This window comes from Gasterosteus aculeatus, chromosome 16 (assembly GCF_964276395.1).
Source record: "Gasterosteus aculeatus chromosome 16, fGasAcu3.hap1.1, whole genome shotgun sequence".
Taxonomy (NCBI): Eukaryota; Metazoa; Chordata; class Actinopteri; order Perciformes; family Gasterosteidae; genus Gasterosteus; species Gasterosteus aculeatus.
Window position 1 is genome coordinate 19,846,208 of NC_135704.1, and position 16,048 is coordinate 19,862,255.

The following is a 16,048-nucleotide window of genomic DNA, read 5'->3' on the forward strand; positions in this document are numbered from 1 at the left end:
ACGTGACACGAACCCCTCTGATGAACGCGACTCACCAAGGACCTCCACGATCACGGCCTTCTTCCTCTCGCCTCCCTCGTTCTTCGCGCTCAGCGTGTACATGCCCTGGTGTTGGCGTCTGCAGTTCTTGATGACCAGCGAATTGGAGATGCCCGTCGTCTCCACCACGGCCTCCTTGGGCACCTCGCCGTCGTCCCGGCACCAGGTGATCAGGGGGGCGGGTTTACCAGACACGTAGGCGATGATGCGGATGGTGCTGCCGGCGTGGACCACGATCTTCTCCTTCACAGAGGCGTCCAGGTCCATCTCAGGAGCAACTGGACAAAGAAGAGGACGGTTTGTATTCTATAAAACGCTTAATCATCACAAACAGTGGACAGCGGATCACGTCCTTACTGGTTCGGTCTTTGACCTCAATCAGCTCCGAAACAAGTCCCGCCTCTCCCACCCCTGCTGCGTTCACGGCGCGGACTCTGAAGCGGTACAGACCGCCTTCCTTCAGACCGGCCACCACGAACTTGGTTCCTCTGATCTCGGTGTCCTTTGCCTGCAGAGAGAGAGACGAGATGAGACTCGGGGAATGAAACACCACGAAGCTCCTGGGCCCAGAAAGGCTTTCATGTCTCTCTGTCAGATGTTATTAGACACGAGAGGCCGCGGCCTTCACGGTACGAGCTCATTCTTCATGACATCAATTCTAAAAATCCAATGTGATCTCTTTCTGTCTCATTGGAAAAATCAATAATTATCGTTCCACCAAGTGCAGGTTCCATACTGGACCCTGATTGGTCGTGACGTCACAGAGATTCCCAGTCAGCTCACATGGGAGACACATTTCTTGGACGGACTCGACCTCACTGACCTTCTCCCAGGTGTCCTCGCTCTCCGGCTCAGTCTCCTCCTCATCGCCACTCAGCAGCAGCCTCCTCTGAGCCTTCTTCTCCTCCTCCTCTTTGTTCACCTCCTTGAACTCGGCGATGTAGCCCGTGACCTTGGACCCTCCGTCCATAACGGGGGGCATCCACTCCAGCTCCACGGTGGACTTGGTCCAGTCCGTCACCTTGGGAGTGGGAGGCCCGGGAGGTTCTGCACACGCACACACATGTTACCCGATGCTGTGAGCTCTCTGCAAACGTCTCTGACGAGCTTAAAGTTACACAAACTCTTACCGATGGGGTCCCTGCAGAGTGCGGGGTCAGAGGGCACACTGGGCAGCCCGCAGCCGGCCGCGTTCATGGCGATGACCCTGAACTGGTACGTGGCGCCGTCCTGCAGGCCTGTGACGTCCCAGTAGTTGCCCAGAGGCAGCGCTCGGATGGGGTCGCGGCTCACGCGGACCCAGCGCTTCGCGGTGGTCTCCTTCTTCTCCACGAAGTAGCCGGTGACAGAGGAGCCGCCGTCGTACTTGGGCTCGTCCCAGTTGACGGTCATGGACTCGGCGCAGACGTCGGTCACGGTCGGTTTCTCGCACTGACCGGGCACGGCTGCGAAGAGGACGGGTCGGATATCAGACTGGATGCAGATGTGCTCGTGTGTGTGCACGATGCACCAACGTGAACATTTAGACCTTCCCAGACCACACGGATCTGAACTCACTGAAGAGGTTTCTGGCCTTCTGCGGTTCGCTGACCAGCGGAGGCCCGACTCCGAACTTGTTCTGGGCCATGACTCGGAACTCGTACTCGTGGTTCTCCGTTAGCCGGGTCACCACGTAGGCGCAGTCCTTGGGGTCGTTGGAGACGTGGACCCAGGACTTCCTGTTCTCCTCGCGCTTCTCTACCACGTAGTTGGTGATCTTGGAACCGCCGTCATCTTTGGGGGGGTTCCAGGCCAGGCCGATCCTCTCCGCAAACACCTCGGTGAACTTGAGCGGTGCGATGGGCGGGCCGGGGGGTCCTGCACGGGGGGGGGGGGTGTGTTAGCATTTGTTTCAGTTATCAGACCTCTGATTTTGTAAATAATCAAGCGGTTTCCGTTATCAGAGGATTTGAAATCACCGAGCACGGCGAGCTTGGTGGCCTTGGTGGCCGTGCCCAGGCTGTTGCTGGCCGTCAGGCTGTAGATGGCGCTGTCCAGCCTGCTGGCCTGCTGGATCAGCAGCGTGCACTTGTCCTGGGTCACCAGCTTGCTGATGTGCTGGTCATACTGGACGGCGGCCTTCTCCTCAGGCGTGGCCGTGGCGGCTTTGTGCCAGGTGAGCGTGGGGAACGGACAGCCGCTCACCTTCGCCACAATGCTGATGTCACAGTCTTCCTCACCCTCCATTGCCTCGCGCAGCAGGATGGTGGGAGCGCCTGTGGACAACACGGACGCTTAGTGAAGAGAACACGGTACACTTCCAGCTGAATAAGGAGCCGTGATCCCTACATGTCTGATCTTTGATGACCAGCGGTCCGGCGGTGGCGGAGGGTCGGCTCGGTCCGGCGGCGTTCACGGCTTTGACTCTGAACTCGTATTCTCCTCCCTGCAGTTCAACGACAACAAAAGTCAGAAAAGAGTGTATCCAATATGACAAAAGGACGCGCGCATGTGTACGTGCACACGTGTGTACAGAGCACGCCTGCTTTTATAGATTATTGATGACTGTAAAAAGGTCAATAACTTCTATTCTAGTGAACACTAGCGTCCATTTCCAGAGTAACTAAAGGGGCGTGGCCTCCTTCCGACCCCCCGGTGGTCCTACATGGATCAACTTGTGGATAGATAATATCAGGGTGCAGGGGGTTCAGACCGACCTCCTTTAGGTCCTCCACCACGAAGCGGAGCTCCTCCACGTCCCTCTTGTTGCACTGCTTCCAGGTCTCCTTCTCCTTGCCGCTGGTGTCCCAGCTCAAACGCTCGATGATGTAATGCTTCACCGGGGAGCCGCCGTGGTTCTTGGGAGGCTCCCAGCTCAGAGTGACCGTGTTCTTGGTCACCAGGTTGACCTTGACCTTGGTGGGGGGGTCGGGAGGGTCTGGGGAAGAAAAGAAGAGGAGGGGTTAGCATGGCGACATGTCCCGTGAGGCGTCTGTGGAGAAGCAGGTCTGTCCTCACAGATGGGGTCTCTGGCCCGGACGGGCTCGGCGGTGATGGTGAACGGGCCAAATCCGAGTCGGTTCTCGGCTCTGACCCTGAACAGGTAGTCCTGACCTTCCAGCAGACCCGGCACCACGTAGGCCTGGCTGGCGCAGGCCGCATTCACCTGATGACAAAGCGAGCGAGACATCAGCCGAAGACACCACACAGTATTCACGAGTCCATCGGGATCTTCCGTGCAGGTTTGTCATGATGCAGATGAGGAGAAACGCTATGTAGTTAGCTCAGGAAGATAATTAACAACTACATCTTGTATCCAAAACTGTTTTTACCAAAGTCCATCATTCTACATGTTGTACTTTTACTTGCTAATTTAATATGGCTTTTATTCACATAAACAGGCACAATTCAAATGGTGAGGAAGTACACGTTTTTTTTTAAATTCATTGGTGTTAATGTGAAAATGGTCCTATTTTTTACAGAAGATTGTCAACATGTGACGAGGTTACGTCTCACTGGACTGACCTTGGTCCAGGCTTTGTCCGTCAGACATTTCTTCTCGATGAAGTAGCTCTTGATTCTCTCCCCTCCGTCATTGTCGGGGAGTTTCCAGATCAGCCTCATGGTCGACCGGGTAACGTCAGTCACCCTCAGGTCCTTCGGGGCCCCGGGGACATCTGCACGGTGGACCAGAGGACAGTCAGAGAACAAGAAGACGGAGGAAGGCGGTGAACACGAGCAGCCGGAGACGTACCGAGGACGATGACTCTGACGTTGACGTGTTTCTGGCCCGACTTGTTCTTGGCGGTGATGGTGTAGCGCCCGGAGTGGCTCCTCAGACTGACGGGCACGGTCACAACAGACGTGGTGTCTGTGGACTCCACCTGGACACAGACTCAAGATCAGACTCGGATCGAAAAGCAGCAGCAGTGCGATTACAGACGCCGCGCGGCCGCTCTCACCTCCGAGTCCACGGGCAGCGTGTGCAGCTTGTTCTTCTTGTGCGACTTGGCTTTGCCGTCAAAGTCCCAGGCCACCTTGGGAGTGGGCCGGCCCTTGATGGTGGCCGGGATCCTGATGGGATCTCCGGCACGGATGCACACCAGGTCCTCCACCGCCACGTCAAGGCAGATGGAAGGAGGCACTGTCCCGAAAGAGACATCGGCGGAAACATCAGTAAAGGACAGAGACACACTTCGAAGACTGTTTGTCGTGCTAAATGGGGACATACGCTGGATGTCCTCAACCAGAACCTCGCTGGTGCGGGGGCTCGGGTCGGACTCGCCGATGTCGTTGACGGCAATGATCCTGAAGCGGTAGCGCTTGAGCTCGCGGAGGCTGGGCATGGTGAACTCGGTGGTGGGGTGGAGGGAGTCTTTGTCGTTGACGCTCACCCACCCCGAGGAGCCCTCGTCCTGGATCTGCACCATGTAGCCCTTGATGGGGCTTCCTCCGTCACTCTCCGGGGCTTTCCAGGACAGCGTTACGCTGTGCTTTGTCTTGTCCACCACCTCGGGGGCAGCGGGCATGCTCGGGGGGGCTGCAGGGGGAAGACACAGTTATTCATCATCTTCCAGGACGGCGACTTGTTTTGATATCTAGAGACTCATCATCCTTCTTTTTACTCACTCAATGGATCGACAGCGAAGGCAGAGTCAGACGGTCCGCTGAACGGTCCCGTTCCTGCAGAATTACTGGCAGCAACTCTGAATTCAAACTCCAACCCTTCGATCAGACGAGTCACCTGGAAGAAGGAGATGGATGAGAGCATTCAAAAGACTCCGGGGGCTAGGAGGCCTCCTCAAAGGTCAGTGTTGGACCATACAGGGCCAACACAGAGGCCTGGACGAAGCACCTAAAGCCGGAGTCCATCTGACAGACTTGTGAACTTCCTGTAAACGTTGTTTTCCTTTCCTCAGACTCAGTTTCAGGTGTGTGTGGCTTTAACCTGAAGTTCAGAAGTACAGATCCTACAGTTGCTGTCAGCCGAGCTGCTTACCTGGAACTCCCAGCCTTTCACGCCCCTCTTGCTCACTGGCGTCTTGTTGACTTTGGCCCAGTAGCCGGTGCCTTTCTCTCTCTTCTCCAGCCAGTAGCCGACAATCATAGAGCCGCCGTTGTCTCTGGGAGGCTGCCAGGTTAGGGTCATGGAGGTCTTGGAGTACTCGGCGATGGTCGGTTTCTCTGGTGGGCCTGGGAGGCCGAACGGGTCGGTGATCAGGACTTCCTCCGTTGCGCAGGGGTCAGATTTACCGTAGCGATTCTCGGCTTTGATCCTGAACAAGTAGGACTTGTTGGTCTCCAGGTTCCACACCTGCAGGAGAGGAAGTTTAGAGTGAAAACCGGCCTTTAAAACACTGCGACGACCCTCATACTATTATCTCCACTTACTCCAAATTTCCTCTCGACGATGGTGGTGGTGACCACCTCCCACTGGGGCTCAGGCGGAGCTTCCTCTCCTTCTTCAAGCTCCGGTTCCTCTTTCAACACATCCCTCTTCTCGACAATGTAGTTGGTCAGCTCGCTGCCCCCGTTGTCCAGCGGCGCGTCCCAGCGGAGGTAGCAAGACTCCGCCCTGATGTTGGACACGGACACATTCCTGGGTGGAAGTGGTCGGTCTGAGAGGAGCAGAGGAACAGTCAGTAGACTCTAAGCAGGCGGTGTCTGACTGATGCGCCGACGTGTTTCCACTCACCCAGCACCAGGACGGTGACGGTGTGCTTAGCCGAACCCATGTTGTTGGAGGCGCACACGGTGTAGCTGGCGCCGTCCCTCCTGTTGGCCGCTGGGATGGTCAGGGTGGTCTTTGCGTTCATTCGGCCGGTCACCTCCGTCTCCAACAGCAGAGTGTCGGTGGGCTGCTCGATCACCACGTCGTCCTTGGACCACTCGATCTTTGGGATGGGGAGACCCAGGACATCCGCCGGGATCTCGATGGGCTCGCCCTTCTTCACAGTAATGCAGTCGCCCTTGAAGTGCTTCAGCATGTGGACCTCCGGAGACACTGAGAGGACAGGAACAAAATGAATAAAGGCTCAATCCTTTATTTAATACATCTCAAGCCTTGACGGTCCAGCGTGAGCAGAAAAGTCCTTTCCAAACATCCAACCTCACCTTCGTCGTCCTGGATGACCACAGTCAACGGGATGGATGGCTCGCTCTCTCCGATTAGGTTGGCGCACTTGATCCTGAATTCATACATCCAGGCCTCTTCCAGACCTTCCACAGTCAGGCTCATGTTGGGGCAGATCTCAGCGTTGCAGAGCTCGAAGGCCTGCTGGTCCGGCCTCTTCTTCTCAACGAAGTAGCCGATGACGGGGCTGCCGCCGTCGTTACGCGGAGGCTTCCAGGTCAGTGTGATGGAGTTCTTGGTGCGCTCGGTGTAGTGGAACTTCTCGGGGTACGACGGTGGACCTGCAGAGTACAACCGAGGTCCTGATCTGCTCACTAGAGAGATATTTTGAGACTTCTGAGTCAAAAGGAAGTTAGAACTCACCCTGGGGGTCAACGGCCTTGATGGGTCCCAGCTCTAAGGGCGGGCCCATTCCGTACTTGTTCTTGGCGATGACGCGGAACATGTAGTCCTGACCCTCCATGATGCCCACGCATTCACACTTGGACGAGGCCGTTTCGATGGGCTGCCTCCATGTGTGCATCTTGGCGTCCCTTCGCTCCACAATGAAGCCGGTGACGTCGCTGCCCCCGTCATCGTCCGGGTCGTCCCAGTTCAGGAAGATCATCTTGCGAGTGACCACGACAGGTTTCAGGTCCGTGACGGGTCCAGGGACATCTGAGGATACAACAAGGTTATCCATCTATGTCCCCTCTGTGGTGTCACGGAGTCCTTGGTGGACCTTCACTCACCCATCACGTCCACCCTGATCGCAGCAGCCTTGGTGCCGCTGGGGTTACAAGCAGAGATGTGGTATTTGCCGCAGTCCTTCCTCTGGACGTTCTTGATGGAAACAATGCTGTCGTCGCCCTCAGTGAGGATCTCCACGCGGTCTTTGTCGGGTTTGGCGTCGTCCTTGGTCCAGGTGATGGACGGGTAAGGTTTACCCGTCACTGTTGCAGGTAAACGGAGCGTCTCTCCGGCTCGGATGACCACGCCGTTCCTGACGGACAGCTCCAGTTCAATCAGCGGCTTCTCTGTGGACAGAAACAGATATCTGATACTTCCATGGTCACTGAACGAGACCACGGTGGACCTAATGAAATCCCAGCCACAGTCCTTCTGGTTCTTTTGGGCTGACCTGCTGGGTTCCTGACGAAAACTGACTCGGTGAATCCTGGTGTTCCTTCTCCGGCTGCGTTGCATGCGATGACCCTGACCAGGTACTTGGCTCCCTCGCGGACTCCGTAGACAGTGAAGGCCCTGGACTTCCATGGACGTTCTGTGGACCTGGACCAGTCCTTGGTACCAGCCATGACCTGAAGAACACCGCAGAACAGAGGCACGTTAGTCTGCACCGAAATGAATGCAGTCAAAGGTCTGATGGAAAATAAAGAAAGGAGGACGCATGTCTGACCTTATCCACGTGGTATCCCAGGATCTCTCCTCCGCCGTTGTCCGCTGGTGGATCCCACTCCAGGTCGATGGAGTGGTCGGTAGTCACCACCACTCTGGCAGTCGGAGGTCCAGGAGGTACTAGAGTGTCAGCAAAACAACGTCCAGATTAGAGACTTACGATGCGTCAGTTTATCTGATTAGCTGTTTGGAGTATTTCCCTCCACTGGACATTTATGCCGTTGACGTACGGATCGGAGCTTGGGCCGTTTTGGGTTCGGAGGGACCACTGAACTTTCCAGGGCCGGCCTGGTTTTCAGCCGCCACCCTGAAGATGTAAGTGAAGCCCTCCAGCAGACCTTCTACGTTCAGCTCGGTGTCAGAGACCATGTTCCTGAGGACCGGGAGACAGAGGGAGGCTTCAGAGAGCCAGCAGAGGCACTTTGGTGGGCCGATGTGTTTGGGAGTTTCCTCACCTGTTGACGCGCGCCCAGTGCGAGCTGTTGATCTCGCGGCGCTCCACCCAGTATCCCAGGATGGGGCTGCCGTTGTCGTTGGGCATGTTCCAGGTGACCAGCATGCTGTTCGCTGTGATATCATCGATCTCTGGCTTTTCAGGAGCCTCAGGAGGTTCTGAGGAGGACAAAGATACTGTTTGTTCTTGTACAAAACATTCTTTAATAAATTAATAAAGTAATAATTTGAATTATTTACAAAACTTCACAGACAGCAAACTCTACATCCTAAAGTCTGAAGGATCATTAGAAAACAGGTTTGTGGGGACAACAAGTAATTAGGAACATCCAACATACTGTATGTGCTCATATCTGATAATATAGAGATTCCAGATGATGTAAGCAAACAGCTGCTGGCATAAACAGCAGCAATAGTACAAAGCAGCATACCGAAAGGATTCTTGGCGATGAGAGCTTTGGAGATACAGTGTGGACCGGCGCCCAACTTGTTCTCCGCCACCACCCTGAAGATGTACTCCTTCTTCTCGATGAGTTTGGGGACCAGGTAGCGACATCCCCTCAGCGTGGAGGTGACGCAGCTCCACCCAATCTCCAGCTTGGAGTTGTCCTTCTTCTCCAGAGTGTAGTTGAGGATCTCGCTGCCGCCATCGTCTAGAGGAGGACTCCACCTGCAGATCACAGAGTTCTTCCTCACCTCCTCGAAGGTGAAGTTCACCGGAGGGCCGGGAGTATCTGTGGAGCCACAAAGCGTGTTTTTATTCCTGCGGATGTCTTTAACATAAAAGGCGATTCCCCCAATGGAACGGAAGTGGTCCTCACCGAGCACGTTGACCTCGCACGTTGCCGAGGCGCTGCCGTGGTCGTTCTCCACCTTCACCATGTAGACGCCGTGGTCCACTCGCAGTGAGTCCCTGATGGCGATGGAGGAGGAGCCTCTGTGGCGGTTGTCAATGGCCAGACGCTCGTTTATTGTTGGGTAGTCGGTCTCCTCCACCTCGGGCTGTGCTGTCTCCTCCTTCTTCTCCTCTCCTTCCTTCCCCTCTGCTTCCTTAACCTCTCCTTCCTTGACCTCACCTTCCTTCTTCTCCTCTCCTTCCTTGACCTCTCCTTCCTTCTTCTCCTCTCCTTCCTTCTCCTCTTTCTTCTCGGCCTCTCCCTCCTCTGTCTTAACCTCCTCCTTCTTCTCCACCTTCTTCTTCAGGGGTTTCTCAGGCCTCTTGCGGAGCGCCTCGGGCCGGATCACCTGGTTGTTCCAGTACCAGGTGATCTGAGGGTACGGCGAGCCGGAGACGTTGGCGTCCAGACGGATCTCGCAGCCTCGTTTGACACTGAGGCCGGACTGCAAGCTGCCGCTCAGGAACACCTTGGGAGGATCTGAGCGAGAACAGAAGGACAAATGAGTGGACGAGGAGTGGTCTCAATCGGAGCGTCTGGGTCTCAGCGAGAAGACGGCGTCCTCACCGATGGCGTCAGAGGCTTTGGCGAATGGCGTGCCGCGCGAAGGCTCGCTGACCCCGGCTGCGTTTTCCGCACTGACTCTGAAGGCGTAGCTCTTGCCCTCCGTCAGCCTTCTGACGGTGTAGGACAGGACAGGCACAAGGAAGTCGTTGCACCTCTCCCACTTGTCCTCGCCCTTCTGCTGCTTCTCCAGGATGTAGCCCATGATCTTGGCGCCGCCGTCGTACATGGGAGGCTTCCAGGTCAGGGTGACGGTGCTGGACGTGGGGTTGTGGGTCTCCACGTCCACCGGCGGGTCGGGAGCGTCTGGGACGAGACAGAAACATTTTGATTGGGCATAAGATGCATCTTCAGAAGCACTCTGTGGAACAGGAAGTGTTGGTTCTCACGTTTCTGGTCCTCAGGGATGACCGGGTTACGGAGCTCGATGAACTCTCCTCCTCCGATCTTGTTGACGGCCTGGACTCTGAAGTAGTACTCTCCGTTGGGGATCAGGTCTTTGACATTCCAGCTCACCTTTTTCTCTCCGGACATCATGTTGACGTACGTCCTCCTGCCGGCTTCGCGCCGCTGCACAAACAGAAGAAGAATCAGTGTGGGAATCCTTCGGGCCCGATGTCCGGCTCAAAGACGGTCAAATGCCTCATCCCGGACCTGCAGGACATAGTGGACGACCGGGCTGCCGCCGTCGTAGTCCGGGGGATCCCAGGACAGTTTACAGGAGCTCTTTGTGATCTCCGAGGCAAGTATCTCCTTACATGGACCAGGAAGCCCTGAGGACAGAGAGACGTGTCAATCGGGAACCCTGAGGGGGACGTCCACGTGACGGAGACACAACCGGACGCGTGTGGTTGCGTACCGATGACTTTGACGTTGATGGCGGCGCTGGCTGCTCCCAGTTTGTTCTCCAGTGTCACTTTGTACTGTCCAGCATCAGCGTGAAGGCTGCTGTCAATCTCCAGGTGACAGGAAATATACTCCTTCCTGTTGGACACAAACAATCCCATCAGCCACTGCTGCTGACAGAAGACATCACAGGTGGACATTATTAACCATTTCAAACACTTGATAAAAGTTCCTCCCTGACCTGAAGCCGAGGCGCTCGTCGGCCTTCAGCTCCTTGCCGTCTTTGTGCCAGGTGATCCTGGGCGCCGGCACCGCCCTGAAGGGAACCGGGATGTGCAGCTTCTCTGTTTCCACGACAACCAGGTCCAGAGTCTGAAAGTCCAGCGTGGGGTTACCTGGAGCCAGAGACACAGGTGTGTGTTAGTCTGAGGGTCTCCAGGGGAGACGTGACCCGTTGAGGACCAGCAGACGCGCTCACAGTCGGACTCTTTGGCGAAGACGTTCTCGGAGATGTCGGAGGGCTCGCTGACCCCCACGGAGTTGATGGCTCTCACTCTCAGGATGTACTCCTTCTCGGGGACGACGCCTTCGTCCACGCGGTACTTCAGCTCCTTCACTGGACGGGAGTTGACCCGCATCCACTTTTCTGTGCCGGCGGCGCACATCTCCACGTGGTACCCGCTGATAGGGCAGCCGCCGTCCCTTTGTGGCGGCTTCCAGGCGATGGACAGGAAGTCGCGGCTGGCGCCGGTCACGTGCAGCTCGACGGGCGGCGATGGGACGCCTGGACGAGAAAGGACGGAAGGTTTAGACTCGTCTCCTACGTTGTTAACGGGCCGTTACTCACTGCCGGACCGACCTGTTGGGTCCTCGATGGCGAGGATCTCGGTGGGCTCGCTGGGGTGGCCGACGCCCGCTTCGTTCTCGGCGCTGACCTGGAACTGAACCTCGGTGCCCTCGATGACGTCGGTCACTCGGTACTTACAATCCGGACCCGAGGTCTTTCCACATTTCACCCAGCGGGTTCCAAGCTTCTCCATCTTCTCAAGGGAATACCTGTAAGGCGGGGTCACCGACAGGTAAACACACCTTTATACTGTAACCGCCGCTGGAGCATGAATACCGGGACCGACGAGTTAGATCTAAAATGTCTTCTATTAAAAGATATAAAAACATCACCAGATCACAGCAGGGGGAGAAGCTATACGGATAAGAGACGGAGCATATTCATCATTTAAAACTTCTCCAGCCAATAAGAAGAGCCTACTTGAGGATTGGTCTGCCACCATCGTTCTTAGGCTCCTCCCATTGCAGGTCCACGTATCTCTTGGTCACAGCATTGACAGCGAGGGCGTACGGCGGCCCCGGAGCGGCTGAAACAAGAAGAGCCCTCATCATCTTTGTCCTCCCGATTCAAATGCTCTGGGACTGAAAGCGCTCTCTGACTCACCGAAGGAGTCTTTGGCGAGCACCGAGTCGGCCAGCTCGCAGAACGGTCCCACGCCGACAGCGTTCTCGGCCGCCACGCGGAACACGTAGAGCGACCCCTCATTGAGCGGCGTCACCGTGTACTTCAGCTCCTTCACCGTGGTGTCCACGGCCTGCCAGCCTTTGCGCCGGGCGTCACGCTTCTCCACCACGTAGTTGGTGATGGGCGAGCCTCCGTCGCGCTCAGGCAGCGTCCACTTCAAGTCGGCGCTGTTCCTGCTGATGCTGACGACCTCCAGCCAGCGGGGCGCCGTGGGAGGGTCTGTGGGGAGGGAGACAAAGGTTGTGGAACGTCGGCTCGCCGTGTCTGGAGGATGGGAGTGTCACTGTTTCTTACTGAGTCTCTCTTTGCAGAGCACCGGCTCGCTGGGCTCGCTGGGTTCGCTCTCTCCGGCCATGTTGAGGGCTTTCACCCTGAACGAGTACTCCTGCTTCTCCATCAGGCCTTTCAGGAAGTGCTCCAGGATGTTGATGTTGTCCGCCAGGCGGATCCAGTCCGTGGTTCCGCTCTTCAGCATCTCAATGACGTAGCCGTCAATCTTCGCTCCGCCGTCGTGCTCCGGTTTGCTCCACGTCAGGAAGCAGGAGGTCTTAGCCACATCCTTCACTGTAGGTTTCCCAGGAGGCCATGGAGGATCTGGAGGAAGAAGAACGTGATGGTTTCAATGTTTGGAACCGAGTCTTGAACACAACCCAAGTGCGGATGTAGATGTTGTACCGATTGGGTCTTTGATGAGGATCTGGTCCGTCTCCTTGCTGGGTTTTCCAGTTCCAGCCAGATTCTCAGCCAGGACTCTGAACTTGTACTTCTTCCTGGTGGGGAGACCTTTGACTCTGCAGGGCAGAAACACCACGTCTCAACACACTGGAACACAACGCGGGAGGCGAAAGGCTTTAGAGGCAGCAGACAGCGGGTGGCCCCACCTGTAGTTGGTGTCTTTGATGGGCAGTTTGTTGCATCTGATCCACTTGTCGTGGTCGGGTTCATGTCTCTCCACCCAGTAGCCGGTGATGGGGCTTCCTCCGTCCTCATCAGGCTCGTACCAGGCCAGAGTCACAGAGTCCTTGGCGATGTCCGAAGCCTCCAGCTTGTAAGGAGCTCCAGGCGTGTCTGAGGACGAGAAGGGGGGGGGCAGGTTAGTCCCGGCTTTGCCACAATGGTGCACTGAGCCCAAACAGGTCTGTGGTCCCGTGACCTACCGAAGGGGTATCTGGCGATGATGGGCGGGTGCTCAGCTGGCGGACCAACACCAAACTGGTTCTCAGCGAAGACTCTAAAGACGTACTCCTTGAACTTGACCAAGTCCACGGCTTTGTAGGTGGTCAGTTTGATGGTGGAGGACAGCCGGTGCCAGATCTCGCTGTCGGCGGCTCGGCGCTCCACGATGTAGTTGGTGACTCTGGAGCCGCCGTCGTCACGCGGAGGGTTCCAGGCCAGGAAGCACGTCTCGTTGGTGATCTCAGAGATGTCGAAAGCAGCCGGAGGGCCGGGTTTATCTGTGCGACCAAACTTTCATTCAACTGACGAGAAACTAACAGCAGGTCTTTGTGTAAACTTTGGATCCAGTCTTACCGAGGATGTTGACGTCGACGGTGGCGGTGGCGCGGCCGCTGCTGTTGGTGGCCTCGATGATGTAGGTGGAGCTGTCGTCTCTCTTGGTCTTGGCGATTGTGACGGTGGAGTGTCCCGTCTTGGCCTCAAAGGACACTCTGTCGTCCGGTTTGAGGACCAGGTCGGCCTTGGTCCATTTCACCCGGGGCTCAGGTTTTCCCGTCACCTCGGCGGGGAGCTCGATCTTGCTGCCGGCCTTGGCGGTGAGACCGGCCAGGAGTTTAGCGTCCAGCTGGATCTCCGGAGGCTCTGCGGTGACAGTTAGGACGAGAGGTCGGTCAGAGGTCACAGCTTACAGGAAAGGGGAACGATGAAGCTCGTCTGGTAGGACCTGGTGAACTTTGTGGATGCAGTTTCATCCTTTATAATGAACAACTGAATGTGGAATACGTTTTGATGGGTTTCCATTACATCTCAAAGAACTGGGTACCTTTGGGATCGACGGCCTGGATCTCGTCGGTGGCCTTGCAGGGCCGGCCGGCTCCGAGGCGGTTCAGGGCTCGGACTCGGTAGGCGTACCATTGGCCCTCCACCAGACCCGTCACCTGGCACTTCAGCTCCGGCATCGTGTCCCCGCAGGGTTCCCACTTGTCCGTTCCTCTCTGGCAGCGCTCCACGTTGTAGCCACGGATGCCGGAGCCGCCGTCGTACTTTGGCGGCTCCCAGGTCAGGAAGATGCTGCTGGCCGACTTGTCCCTCCACCTCAGGTTCTCTGGGGGGTCGGGGATGGCTGGAGGGACAGACGGGAGGAAACCTCTTACAACACTTCTTAAGACTATTCGCTCCTCTCTCGGCTTGTACGTCCCAACGTTTGACTCACTGGCTGGAGAGGAGACGTTGACGGGCTCGTCGATGTACGACGGCTCTCCAGGGCCACACTTGTTGCAGGCGGTGACTCTGAACAGATACTCCTTCCCTTCAACCACGTCGGTGACGGTGTACTCCTGATCCTGGATACCTGTGGTCACCTGCGTGGGAGGACAGATGGACGTCCAAGACAAATACTGAAGTAAAGAGCTCTAAGAACTCATTCACTTCATTGGTTAATGTCATACCTTGACCCAGGTCTTGCGAGACATGTCCCGTTTCTCCACCTGGTAGCCAGTCAGAGGGCTTCCTCCGTCGTGCTCTGGGGCCTCCCAGCTCAGGTGGACGTGTTGCCGGGTCACTTCCAGGACCTTGAAGTCCTTAGGAGCGCTGGGCGCCGCTGGAGCAGACAGAAACATATAAATTAGACCAAAATGTGAACGAGAGTGATCCTAGTAAGTTTGACGGCGTACCGATGACGTTGACTTCGATGTCTCCGGAGACGGACAGGACGTCGTTCTCCAGCTGCAGGGTGTAGGTGCCTTTGTCCGGGCGGACGCTCGGTCTCACAACCAATTCCACAAACGTGGACTTGGTTGTCATGGCGACGCGTTCGTCCGCCGTGGTCAGCTCCTTCTCCCCAAAGGTCCACCTGGCGACGGGGGTCGGGTACCCGGTGATGGGGACTCTGATGGTTAGAGGCTGAGGGACGATCACCTCTAGGCCGTCTTTGAAGGCACTCAGGTCGAAGGACGGACCCACTTAATGTAAAGAGAGAGAGAGAGAGAGAGAGGCATGATGGGAAATGAAACTTCATTTCAGATTGCAGGTGAGGTTTTAAGAAGGTCGCTGTTGGAACTATTCACATAGTTCCAACAACTAGCCACTGTTTGTCTCACCGTGTGCGTCGTCGGCCAGCAGAGGGCCGATGAGGTTCGACGGGTCAGAGACTCCAGCGGCGTTTTCTGCAAACACCTTGTAGTTGTACATGGTTCCATATTTCAGACCAGACACCTGAAGGAAAAAGGACATTGTTCAGATTATGAACCACTCGCCACTTTGACTTTGAAAACAATTAGAGGTTCTTTTTTACTGCGAGAGAAACTAAAGGGCTTTTATTTTGAAAGCATTGGAGAATCACCCACAGAGAGGCATGCCCTGGGTGTAGCTTTGAAGCAGCCAGACGTTCGTCTTCCTGTTGGATTTGAACCCTCACCTTGTAGAAGAGGTCGGGGCAGAGGCGAGCGTTGCAGCGGAGCCACTTGTCGGTTCCTTCCTCGCAGCGCTGGATGATGTATCCGGTGATCATGCTGCCTCCGTTGGTCAGAGGAGTCTCCCAGCTGAGCTGCACAGAGCTCTTATTCTGGTCCTGATGGACCAGATTCTGAGGGGGACTGGGACGCTCTGCAGGGGGGGGCGGACACAAAAACCAACACATGAGATAATATCATTTATTGTATAGAACATCTGCTGGTAACAACCTTATTGAAGCCACGGATGCAGACTTACCGATAGGATCCATGATCTTGACGGGCCGCGAGGCGGCGCTGGGCTTTCCTTCTCCGGCTTTGTTCTGCGCTTTCACTCTGAAGATGTACTCTTTGTTCTCGATGACGTCGTTGACGATGGCGCTTAGATCGTCAGCTTTGGTCACCTGCACCGGGGTCCACTTCACGGAGGTCCTGTCGCGAAGCTCGATGACGTAGGAGGTGACGGGGGAGCCGCCGTCGGACTCGGGAGGCTCCCAGGAGACCGTGCAGCCGAACTTGGTGACGTTTCCCACGATGACGTTCAGAGGAGCTTCGGGAACATCTTGAAAGGAAGAACAGAAGACAA

General features: G+C 56.2%; 1 protein-coding gene across 1 annotated transcript in view; it reads right to left on the reverse strand.

Moving 5' to 3' along the window:
* The window catches only part of ttn.2 (titin, tandem duplicate 2), a 171,725-nt gene that overhangs the window by 64,199 nt on the left and 91,478 nt on the right, over window positions 1–16,048 (reverse strand). Inside the window, exons 129-175 of the mRNA XM_078091002.1 lie at window positions 15,722–16,024; window positions 15,429–15,616; window positions 15,112–15,226; window positions 14,686–14,973; window positions 14,461–14,612; window positions 14,226–14,373; window positions 13,836–14,135; window positions 13,367–13,654; window positions 12,994–13,290; window positions 12,718–12,904; window positions 12,512–12,627; window positions 12,131–12,430; window positions 11,756–12,055; window positions 11,573–11,678; window positions 11,165–11,361; window positions 10,784–11,089; window positions 10,547–10,700; window positions 10,319–10,443; window positions 10,114–10,232; window positions 9,849–10,029; window positions 9,463–9,765; window positions 8,821–9,375; window positions 8,431–8,733; window positions 8,002–8,158; window positions 7,777–7,919; window positions 7,548–7,666; window positions 7,272–7,449; window positions 6,883–7,167; window positions 6,515–6,808; window positions 6,133–6,432; window positions 5,714–6,022; window positions 5,410–5,636; window positions 5,018–5,332; window positions 4,648–4,762; window positions 4,250–4,558; window positions 3,981–4,162; window positions 3,773–3,902; window positions 3,544–3,695; window positions 3,037–3,184; window positions 2,736–2,956; window positions 2,368–2,464; window positions 1,998–2,294; window positions 1,597–1,896; window positions 1,170–1,484; window positions 863–1,086; window positions 397–547; window positions 36–317 (exon numbers count right to left, since the gene is read on the reverse strand). Of these exons, the coding sequence (XP_077947128.1) occupies window positions 36–317; window positions 397–547; window positions 863–1,086; window positions 1,170–1,484; window positions 1,597–1,896; window positions 1,998–2,294; window positions 2,368–2,464; window positions 2,736–2,956; window positions 3,037–3,184; window positions 3,544–3,695; window positions 3,773–3,902; window positions 3,981–4,162; window positions 4,250–4,558; window positions 4,648–4,762; window positions 5,018–5,332; window positions 5,410–5,636; window positions 5,714–6,022; window positions 6,133–6,432; window positions 6,515–6,808; window positions 6,883–7,167; window positions 7,272–7,449; window positions 7,548–7,666; window positions 7,777–7,919; window positions 8,002–8,158; window positions 8,431–8,733; window positions 8,821–9,375; window positions 9,463–9,765; window positions 9,849–10,029; window positions 10,114–10,232; window positions 10,319–10,443; window positions 10,547–10,700; window positions 10,784–11,089; window positions 11,165–11,361; window positions 11,573–11,678; window positions 11,756–12,055; window positions 12,131–12,430; window positions 12,512–12,627; window positions 12,718–12,904; window positions 12,994–13,290; window positions 13,367–13,654; window positions 13,836–14,135; window positions 14,226–14,373; window positions 14,461–14,612; window positions 14,686–14,973; window positions 15,112–15,226; window positions 15,429–15,616; window positions 15,722–16,024 (10,581 nt within the window). The remainder of the gene's footprint in view (window positions 1–35; window positions 318–396; window positions 548–862; window positions 1,087–1,169; window positions 1,485–1,596; window positions 1,897–1,997; window positions 2,295–2,367; window positions 2,465–2,735; window positions 2,957–3,036; window positions 3,185–3,543; window positions 3,696–3,772; window positions 3,903–3,980; window positions 4,163–4,249; window positions 4,559–4,647; window positions 4,763–5,017; window positions 5,333–5,409; window positions 5,637–5,713; window positions 6,023–6,132; window positions 6,433–6,514; window positions 6,809–6,882; window positions 7,168–7,271; window positions 7,450–7,547; window positions 7,667–7,776; window positions 7,920–8,001; window positions 8,159–8,430; window positions 8,734–8,820; window positions 9,376–9,462; window positions 9,766–9,848; window positions 10,030–10,113; window positions 10,233–10,318; window positions 10,444–10,546; window positions 10,701–10,783; window positions 11,090–11,164; window positions 11,362–11,572; window positions 11,679–11,755; window positions 12,056–12,130; window positions 12,431–12,511; window positions 12,628–12,717; window positions 12,905–12,993; window positions 13,291–13,366; window positions 13,655–13,835; window positions 14,136–14,225; window positions 14,374–14,460; window positions 14,613–14,685; window positions 14,974–15,111; window positions 15,227–15,428; window positions 15,617–15,721; window positions 16,025–16,048) is intronic.